The sequence below is a fragment of the Phalacrocorax aristotelis genome, chromosome 7 (genome assembly GCF_949628215.1).
Source record: "Phalacrocorax aristotelis chromosome 7, bGulAri2.1, whole genome shotgun sequence".
Lineage (NCBI taxonomy): Eukaryota > Metazoa > Chordata > Aves > Suliformes > Phalacrocoracidae > Phalacrocorax > Phalacrocorax aristotelis.
Window position 1 is genome coordinate 45,667,389 of NC_134282.1, and position 10,533 is coordinate 45,677,921.

Sequence of the window (10,533 nt, forward strand, 5' to 3'; positions counted from 1 at the left end):
AATGCTTCCACCTGAACGGAAAAGCACCCTGTCCACCCTGTCCCTGACCACAATTAATATCTACCAGTAGCAGTTACTTCCTTGAAGTCCCAAGTTTAAACTTCCTGGAGCCCAAGTCTAAAAGGCAGAAGAGAAGACAGTGCTATTTATAATTAAAATGGCTTCCATGAGGAAAAAATGAAGACTGAAGAGTGAAACAGCTCATCCCTGGAAGTGTTCCAGGCCACACTGGACAGGGCTTTGAGCAACCTGGTCTAGCGGAAGGTATCCCTGCCTGTGGCAGGGGGTTTGAGATAGATGATCTTTAAGGATCCTTCCAACCCAAACCCAAACTGTGATGATTCTATGAAATTAGGCTATGCAGACATCCACCTGTATGATCTGGTTTGTTTTGGATAAGTCTATTGAAAGAAAAAGACATCGTGTAATTTTTTGTGGTGTTCAGATGTTCTGGAGTTGTATTTTAGTAACAAAACAGCTTTATTTTTAAAAGTTGTCTTCTAAACCGAATATTGCTGACATACTAGTTAAAACCAGAAGACTCAGTGCAATGGGCCCAGTTCCTGTCACAACGATTAGTGAATGCAGGTACTTGTCATCCTGCTTCAGGAAAAAAAAAAGCAACAAAAAGAAAGTGCATAGGTTATATTCCAGCAGCTGGTCCATTATACGTTAAAAAAAAAAAAAAAACCAACCACCAAGCACAATGCCCATGTCTCATTCCCTGAGCTGGGCCAGGATCTGCAGGGCCTACACCCAGCGCGGCCCTGACCGCAGCAGGCCGGGGCTGGGCAGGAGCCTCCTGAAGCGGCCCGTTGTGTGGGGACACCGCGGAGGAGGACGAGGAGGAGGAGGAGGAGGGTGCCCGCGCCCCCGGCTCGCTCTCGGCGCTCGGGCACGCCTCGGGGAGCAGCCGCACAGGGGCCGCGGGGGCGGCTTTGGCCCCACCGCGCCGCCCAGCCCGCCCCGCCGCTGCCCGTTCGCCCCTTCCAGCTCCTCCCCCTTCTCCTCCCTCTCCCCTCCCGGCGCGAGCCGCCGCTGCCCCCGCCCCTTAAGGCAGCCGGGGCCGCCTTCCCGCGGCGTTGAGGTCCGGGAGAAGATGGCGGCGGCCGCCGGCTGGGCCCTGCTGGGCCTGGCGCTGTGGCTGTGCGCGGCGGCCGGGGCTGCTGAGACAGAGGGGAGGCGGCGGGCGGGGCCGGCCAAGAAGAAGGACATTCGGGACTACAACGACGCGGACATGGCTCGGCTGCTGGAGCAGTGGGAGGTGCGGGGAGGGGACCCGCGGCGGGCCGCGGTCCCGGTTTGGGGCAGCCCAGCCGGCGGCTCCGCGGCCGCTCTGCCCGGCCCCGCGGCGCCTCCGCCGGGGGAGGGCGGCAGGTTGGGCACCCGCGGCCCGGCCGTCCTGCCTCGGGCCCGGCGGGGGCCCCAGCCTGGCGCGGGCGGGAGGGATCCCCGAGGCCGGGTGGCGGTAGGGGTGCTGGCGCCGGGTCCTTCCCCTGAGGCCGCGGGCTCGTGTGCGGGGAGGGTACAGAACCGGGACTAGCGGCCACAGAAGGGGCTCCTGCGGAGCTGCCCTGCTGCCCCCTGCCCGCCTCCCGGCGCCTGAGCCCCGAGCGCACGCTGGCGATGCATGCCAACAGCCTGGCTTCACTTAAATGTCTGCTGCCTCGGGGCATTAAGGGATATACGTTTTGTGACCAAAGGATGTAGTTGGTTTTTTGGTTAGGTGTTTCCTTCCTTGCCACTCCTCGTTGTAACGATTTCTCCGAGTTCTCTTGTCTCCCTGCATACCCATCACCCCACTCCCTTCACTTTCTTTGGCAGTTCCCCATCACTGTTTTCTACACGTGCTTGTCATGCCACCGTTTGGTTCTTTTCACTATTTTTGTCTTCCATCATTTTCTGATAAATACCAGAGCAATCAGTGTCGTCTTATTCTTTCCCATGAGGCTGTTCTCCAGAATGTTTTGCACAAAAACTGAAGGAAAAAATAGAATGAAAACTCGTGTCTCCTGTAGCACCAGTTACAGCTGTAAGTCAAGGTGGAGAAGTAGGTTTTGTATATGTAATACAGATGAAGTAACTTCTGTGAGAAGTAAGGATGTCTGCCTTGGAGCTGGTTGGTGGGTCATAGACTTGTTCATCCCATGGACTCTTACTGTGTCTCTTGCTTCCTAAAGGGAGATTTTTAGAAATTTGAATTAAAATGTTAACAAAATTATGTAGAGAGCTCAAGGTTTGCATTTCTGTTAGTGGTATCAGCCAAGGACCAGGTAGTCCCAGCTGCTAAAAAATCGAGGCTAATAATATAATATTGGCCAACTTCAACCAAATTTGGTATTGTAGGAAGAAAAATCTTAAAGATGAGCATTCCTGAGTTTGTGAGTTAGGTGCCTGGATGAAAGGGAGTCTCAAGTTAATGCTGTCATGAGATTCTGGCTGTTCATTCTGTTCCAGCCATGTGCAGGCAGGGTCAGGATGCTGTTCAGGGTTTTTCCTCTTTAGCTGGAGCAGGTCTCTGCTCCATTTCACCATGTGCTGCACAAATGCTTGTAGCCACGTTGTGTGCAGATTTGGCTGAGCATCTTCGGGGTTGGCTGCTCGGGTTGGCATTGCCACTGAGGAAATGCACATTCAGCCAGAGCCCTGGAAGGAAAAAGTTACTGAAGCAGAGGCTTAACAATTAATGGTTGTTTGGTCTTTGGGATGGTCAGCGGTATGGCATTTTGCCTGATGGTAGTTAGGACACATACAAGGAACATGAAAGACTTGAGGGGGTGGTGGCTGGAGGATAGCGGAGAAGGGGTATGAGTGGGGTGGGATGAGAAACAAAGGGACCGTTATGAATTTGGATGAGAGCAGGAATTATGCTTGGGAGCGAGGGGCACAGATCTGTATAGAATCAAGTGTCATTACTTTCAGATGAGTGAGATGACTCCTAATATTTTGTATTTCCCTGGCAATTAGTCTAAAAGCATTGAAGCATTGGAGGATGCTGGCTATAACATCCTTGGGTTCAGTTGCAAGCCTGGCGAGGCTGAGGCTGTGACTCCAGCAGCTGCCCCAGAATGACCAGCCACCTCTGTTTGGGCTCTTGTGCTGCCCCTTGCACTGTGCTGGTGCAGCCGTGTGCGTGACTGCCTGGTGAACTGGGAGAGTGATCTAGTAGAAAATGAACATGGGGAAGAGAGAGAGGTTGCTTCAGCAGCTGGGTTGCGCAACTAGAGCTTGAAGGAAGCCGCCTAGGGATTTCCCTCATGGAAAGGGACTCTCCAGCAGTCTTGAGTTCACAGGAGCTGGAAATAGAACTGAGTATCTGGTCCAGAGGTCTTCATGTTACTGAAATGTCGTATTTTTTTAAATAGTTCGTTATTGTTATAAGCTCAGGGTTTCTCAGGCTTGACTCTGAGCTAAGGTTATTGAATAGGCTAAGGAATTAGGTGATGTATGTTGCTAATAGTCTTAAAAAATAAAAATCCAGGGCATTGATGAGAAATGTGTGAGGATGGGAGCTGAAGGGAGGAGAAGGAATATGTGGTTATTACTATGTCCATGTAATGCTTTTCTTCTGAAGTCTCATGGTACTGTTTAAATGAGTGAATCTGCTAGACATTTCAAAGCAAAAGATTACACTTCAGTCTTTTACTTTGTAGATAGCTTTAAAAATGCAAAACTGCCTAATAGTTTGTACAGGATCAAGAAAAGAAGTGTTGCGTAGGGGAGCTTTTGACAGCTTCCTGTAATATTTCTATTTAAACTGTAACAATACAGCCTTATGAACATTTAGCTGGAATAGTTAAGGGGAAAAATGTGTAATATATGTTATTAGATTGTGTTGTCACTAAATCCAAAGTCAATTTCTGTATTGCATAAGGCATATTTGGAAACATTTCGTTTTGCCGTTCTCTTTCAAAACTGTGAAATAAGTTCGGTTTGCACTAGCCAAACCAGTCTAAAATTAGAATTGATTTGCTTTTACTTTTGAAGAACACTTTTAAGTCATGTAAGACTGTATTTTCACAGTACTTTTATCAATATGAACATTTTCAAGCATCCTCTAAAATAACTCTTGTTCCCACTTAGTGAAGGCAGTGGGACTTTCCTGGGGCTCTCCTTTGCTTCTAGTTCACCTAACGTGGAATTTTCAAAGGCATGTGAACTACTTGAAAGCAAGTTTCAGACCTGCAAAATTGAAGCAGATACATAATTAGTAAGGAAAGAAAGGATGAAATCTGAGGCTTCTACAACTTCTATTTGGTGGTAACTAAATTTTAAACTTCCTTGTCAGAAAGACAGCAAATTCTACATGATTGAGATGTGAAAAGAAGGTTGCTGATATGGATCCTTAACCTTTAAAGGGTATGGAATGCTCCCTGTAATGGGATGTAAGAGGATGTTCTTGAGTTTGTATATATGCATGTGCAGAGATGAGAAGGTAATCCTTACTTACATCTAAAAATCAAGCTTGGCTCCTGAAGGGAATATCTTTAGATACTGCTACAGTTCATATTCCTAATGCATATTTTCACTCAATGTTTAAAGTAGAAACAACACCTAAAATATCTGCCTTAATTCCTGCTGATTTACTAGTGCTTGGGTGGATGCCAGTATAAGACTTCTGTGTTTTTCCTGTTCTTTTTGTTTTTCTTTTTAATTCTGTGATACAAATACTGTTTAAGAAATCAAGTTCTAGCTCAGTGTAAGTTGTTGCTACATTCGCTCCTCTCTGTCGGTAGCTGTTTTAAGGGGCAGTAGTTTGAATTCTGCCTTTCCAAATATTTAAATGCCTGTCAGACTCAGCAGAGGCATTAAGAGTGTTTTTCTGTTTTCTAACGGCGGTTTACTCTTGGTGATTATGTTGTCAGAATGTGAGCTGCTCTTCATCTGTGCATTAGAAAAGTCATTAAACCCTTAATAAAGGTCTTCCTGTGGCATGAGCATTGTGTCTTTAAATAAATAAAAAGGCAAGAATTCAGAATTTCAAAGTAAGGAAAACTAAGTTCACAAGTGATTGTGTGATTCCCAGAAGTGAGTTTTTACTTCTGAAAGCAATATGCAGATGGATGACTTTTTTTATGTTTGTGTATGAGGCTTTTTAGTGCAGCTTTCTCAGTCCATCTTGTATACTTGTGTACTTAATAAATTTCTGTGAAACTGTGAAGAGAAAGTGTTGTTTTATGAAGTGCCTAGGATGGAGTTGTATTGAATTAGCCTTGTAGCTGAAATATTTCTCAGTACGTGGTAAAATGGCATTCTACCCGTTGGTATCAACGTGTGTCATTTTGAGGCTGTAAATGGGAAGAGCGCTCTTGGTGAAGTATCTTGAGGCAACTCACTATTTCTTTTGGTTTGAGAATCTCCATCCTTATGCAAAAACACAATGCTTTTGCTTTATCAAAGCAGAGTTATTATCTAAACAGTGGAAGTTTCAAAAAGGAAGAGTTTTGTGAAACGGTTGAGTTTAAAGCCTCCTTTTTCTTTTCAAAACAGAAAGATGATGACATTGAAGAGGGGGATCTTCCTGAACACAAGAGGCCTCCAGCACCAATAGATTTCTCAAAAATTGATCCAGGCAAGCCTGAAAGTATCCTGAAGCTGACAAAAAAGGGGAAGACTTTGATGATGTTTGTCACGGTATCGGGAAATCCCACAGAAAAGGAGACGGAAGAAATCACTAGCTTGTGGCAGGGCAGTCTCTTTAACGCAAACTATGATGTGCAAAGGTAAGCTGTAGTACCCAAGGATAAAGTTCTTGCTTTTACAGATCCCTTGTTTCTTTCCTCCTGAAAATCGTTTCAACTGTTCATCCTGTGCCCTTTCCCACCTCCGTCATCCATCACTATTCCTTTGTTGCTGTATCAGTTTATATACCAATTTGTTTTAAGTCAAGCTACAAAAATTCTGGTGTGGTGCACAAATCTCTTCCTTCAACACTTACACATGATGTATATATAGCCTAGTTTCTTTTTATCTCATTACGTTTCAGCTATTTATCAGTTTTAGCTGCAGTAGTTTGCCTTTATGTGCTTGATGGAAAACGTCACGCTTGGAAGACTTGTCACCACAAAAGGCTTTTTGTTCCCCTCTCTTAAAAAATGTGATTTTTCTCTCAGAGAGAGAGGATCATTGTGAAACAGAGGGAATGTTGTGCTCTTGAATTGAGGCTGAGAGGGGTTGTATTAAGTGTATAAAGTGAATTTAATGCCCATTAGTGGTTTTTACATAGTGCCAAATTAGTTCTTAAGCTTTCTTCGTATTCTTGCTCCTCCTTGGTTATTTGTAAACTTAATACATTTTATTATTAAATGTACTAGAAAATTTGTTCTCTTTTCCCCATCCCCAGGCGACACCAACAAGACCAACTTATTTCTCTTAAATGTGTGCCTCGGTTGTGGAGGTGCTCTGAGCTAAGCAAAAGGCATGGAGTTAACTTATCTTTCTTCTAGGTTTATCGTTGGCTCAAATCGTGCCATCTTTATGCTACGTGATGGTGGTTACGCCTGGGAGATCAAAGACTTTCTGATAAACCAAGAAAGGTGTGCGGATGTTACTCTGGAAGGTCAGGTTTATCCTGGCAAAGGAGCAGAAGAAAGTGAGAAAGTGAAAAACAAAACAAAACCTGAAAAAGCAAAGAAGAAAAAAGATGGAGACAAGAAATCTAATAGCATCAAAGAGGACAACCGAGCAACCAAACAGAGAGAGGATCTATGATGGATGCGTTAACCAGACTGAACACTGCTCTGCTGTTCCTCGAAGGGAAATTTAAATTTCCATGTGGTTCCTGGCTTTATTGGGGGGGAAGGAAGGAAGCAGAGATTACTGAGGTTAAAAGACTTCTATGTTGAAATTCACCAGTTTACTTATTAATGTTGGCCATTTGTTTAGTTACCCCAAAGGTAATGTTTAATAGCAGCAATTGACTCCTTTAGTTTGTAATTTTTTAATGCTTTTGTTGTGGTTTAAAATTAACATACATACCTGTGTGTCTAACATCACAAACTTGACTGGAAAAGACGAAATACAGTCTCAGAATACACCGATGTTCATCTCTAGTAGCCACGTCTGTCTTGAGTGTGCAAGTTGGTCATTGATTCATAGCTGCTGTTAGGTAGCAGAGTACAGTGCTCAAAGATTTTCTTGGAAGCCAGTTCACTAGACTCAGTTGGTAAAACTTCCTAAAATTGCAAAGAATAGCGATACAGTGGCCAAAGGTGCCTGAAATGACAGGGTTTAGGACATGCCTGATAAAACTGCCTATTTCTTTAAAATAAACAAAACTCCTTCTGTCTGTCCCCAGAAATCCATGGAAGTGCTTAGAAATATGGTAGAGGCTGGGCAGATATTTGGCTAACGCACTCCGAGTGAGTGCCGAAAGGCAGTTTTGTACCCATCAGAAGTGATGCTGGGATATTAATGGAATTGCAGTACCCACATGAGCAGTGTCGGGGTGAAAGGAAAGGTCTGATTCGTGCCATTTAGATTGCTACTGCTGCCAAAGAACTGTGCCTGTGGAAGCAAATGTTGTGTATGCCCCGTTACCAAGACAGTGAGCTAGAAGAAATAGCTTTAATTCTCAAATCAACTTGTTTGACTGGTCGAAGGGTTTGTTTAAATCTTTGAAAAAGCACTAGTTAGAGCACAGAGTTAAAGTTTGAGTTAGACATATCACCTACTGATATTTAATAAGCAGACTTTTTTGGGGGGAGTATGAATTCCTCACTGACGTGGTTGATTGTAAACGAATATTTGATTTAAATACTATGAAGCTTGATGTATGGGAGCAAACTCAATTTCTCCTTGAAAGACTTCGTATAATTAGGAAGGTTTTCTTATCATTCAGATTGTATTCAGTCAATTGCATCGCTTAGAATTGTTTCCCCTCTGCCTTACTATGTGTTAAGGATTAAATGCACCTAGTATGTATGGTTGATGTAATTTTCCAGAGGATGAGCGCAGTATTAACTGTCTTCATTCAATACTACTAAGATGTTACTTTGACTCTTTGTTTAAGGTGCTAAAATCCAAGTGTTTTGGATAAAAGGTCCTAATTGAACCATAGTGGTTGATCTTGTGGAATACTAAAGTATCAAAAGCGGGGAAACTGGCTTACTGAGTGCTTGTTCTAAAATAAAAGACGTCACTAAACTTATTGTTTCACTGATTAGTAAAACCTTTTAAATTATGTATTTAGTTAGGTATTCAGGAGACAAACCTGCCTTTGGTTTCTGTATGTAAGGACTAAATTATGTTGATGATGGTTCCAGGTGATTGGTTCTACTTAACTTTAATTATGTTTGTATCAATTTAGGGTTAAAGAAACCTTTCTGGCCACACTTCATTAAGCAGATCTTTGCCTGTTTGATTGAAAAAAATGAAAATCATGTATTTCTTCAGATTTAACGGTATTACTTTTATCTTTTACTATTAATCCAAATGTGAAGCGGACTTGAGCAGAGTGTAGATGTTTGAATATCACATTGCATTGAGGAGAGATGTACAGTCCATTTCTTGTTCATAACGAAGTTATTTTGTCAAGTGTTCTGTTGGTTTTTTTTAAAGAATATTGCTTCTCATTTCAAGAGATGAACAGAGGTCAGATGAAACTATAAACGTGAAATATTAATGAGGTTTTATTTTTACAACCTAAATCTATGGACCACAATTCACATTATGAACATAAATGTGTGGAAATGCAGTTTTTGTAGTTTCCTGATGAAACATAAACATGATTTCTTTTCATCAAACTCAGATCTTCCTGAGCTCAATAATAAAGCAATGCAAAACAGTGTACAAATAATACAAAAGCAAATTAGGCAAGGGGGAGAAACAATTGCTATGCTATAGCTGTAGCCCAACTTTTGAGAGTAGATACTTGTTTTAGTCATTCTCAAATCTACATTTACAGCGAGCTGGGCCTTTTCCCTGTGTAGTTAAAAGGGGCGGGGGGGGGAGCTTTGTTGAAATTCAGCAAGTTGGTTGACTGGGATTTTTGTTTGCTTGTTTTGAGTCATTAAGTTGCCTATGCCAAATCCAGGTGTGTTCTGTGCCACATAGATTACTTAAATTTTAAAGCGTTTGGGATTTTTTTTTTTTAGGTCTTTAATAGGAGTAATGACATGAGGGTTGCTTTTTGATACACAATACAAAATACTACCTTCAAGAAGCTTTTTTGTCTTCTATTTTTCTTCTCCCTTTTTCATGCTTTACACTCAACAAATAATTAAATATGCTGGTAAGTATGATGTGGCAGTGTGGAAGGAACTTCTTCACCAGCCAGTCTTTCTCTGGTATCACAGTTCATAACTCTAATCCAAAACACGTTATGTTGTCTTTTAAAACTAGTAAGTCCTTGAGACTCAAGTACTTGTCCTGGTGCGGTCCTACATAAGCAAATGTTAATTTGTAATGATTTAAGAGGCCCAGACACAGTATCTCTCTCTCTCACACACACACACACACACACATATATATATATAAAAAAAAAAATCCTCAAAGTTACTTAAGGTCATTAATGTTCTACAAGTACCCCAGCAGATGCTGGATTCTACTTTATAGGTGTTTGTATAGGTACTGGAGACTCCTTGGACTTCTTATAACAGATTTTTGGCTCTACATACAGGCAACTCAGATATGGCTTTTAAAACTAATTTCAACAAGGAGGGGTGGTGATTAGTCTCTTACTATTATTTTTTTCAGTACTACACAGAGGTATGTGGAAAATAATCTGATTTCACGACAGCCAAACGTCTCCTGCCTTTCTCTACTCAGCTCAGTGGTTTTCTGTGTTCTAGTGCCATTAACTAAGTTTTCTAAGTTATCATTATATTTTTAACCCAGCTGTCCTCAGAAAAAACCAGTTTGTCAGTGATACTACACAAGATGTGGTTGCACTTTGTGAAAAATTTCTAATGGACAATCAACTTTTTATGTAATAAAATACTGGAAAAATATCATGGGTTGGTTGTCTTCTTTTTTTTTTAGGAAGATAATGCTCATGTACACTGTGTCTTACACGTTTTACTGAAGAAAAGAAAATTCAACTGAAATTCCTACCTAGAAGAGCACGAGTGCATCCCCTGCTCTTGAGGGCTTAACTTCATCAAGTAACTAAGTAGGAAAGTTGATATGTAAATTGCTAGGGCCAGGGCCCAGAAGACCCAAGAGAAGTACCATGTGCAGTAAATGAGTGAATGCTGGCAGTTGAATTTACTAAAAAAGTCCCCATCAGCTACTAAATCTTACTAATTCGGAGATGTAAGCAGTGTCCATATTAATTTTAAAAAAGATGAGAATTCCAGGTGCTGTCATTGCTACATTGCTCAGATTTTTACGTGATGGTGCAGTAAAGTTTCCTGTAACGCTGCGCCTATTGCCAGTCTATCTGCTGCACAGCCTTTCTCTCCATTCACAGCATTTGTTAGCAGGGAAGTCTGTGGTTCCCATTTCTTTTGCAGCTTCTCTTAGTTTGTCTTTAGCATTGTTGCTGCACTTATTACTAGGTCAAGTACCCATTTTTTAAATTCTACCTTGAAG

General features: G+C 42.2%; 1 protein-coding gene across 1 annotated transcript; it reads left to right on the plus strand.

The window, feature by feature from the left end:
- Positions 1-1,042: 1,042 nt before the first annotated feature.
- On the plus strand, positions 1,043-9,950 carry MESD (mesoderm development LRP chaperone). The gene is made up of 3 exons (XM_075100522.1): positions 1,043-1,264; positions 5,491-5,723; positions 6,447-9,950. The coding sequence occupies exons 1-3, from the start codon at positions 1,100-1,102 to the stop codon at positions 6,709-6,711; spliced, it is 663 nt and encodes a 220-aa protein (XP_074956623.1). The 5' UTR covers positions 1,043-1,099; the 3' UTR covers positions 6,712-9,950.
- The last annotated feature ends 583 nt before the right edge of the window (positions 9,951-10,533 follow it).

Excerpts from the sequence above, each read along its gene's own strand:
- MESD (XM_075100522.1), top strand. The coding sequence starts at position 1,100 with ATGGCGGCGGCCGCCGGCTGGGCCCTGCTGGGCCTGGCGCTGTGGCTG. Across the intron at positions 1,265-5,490 it reads GGCTGCTGGAGCAGTGGGAG|AAAGATGATGACATTGAAGA; the intron begins GTGCGGGGAGGG and ends TTTTCAAAACAG. Across the intron at positions 5,724-6,446 it reads GCAAACTATGATGTGCAAAG|GTTTATCGTTGGCTCAAATC; the intron begins GTAAGCTGTAGT and ends TCTTTCTTCTAG.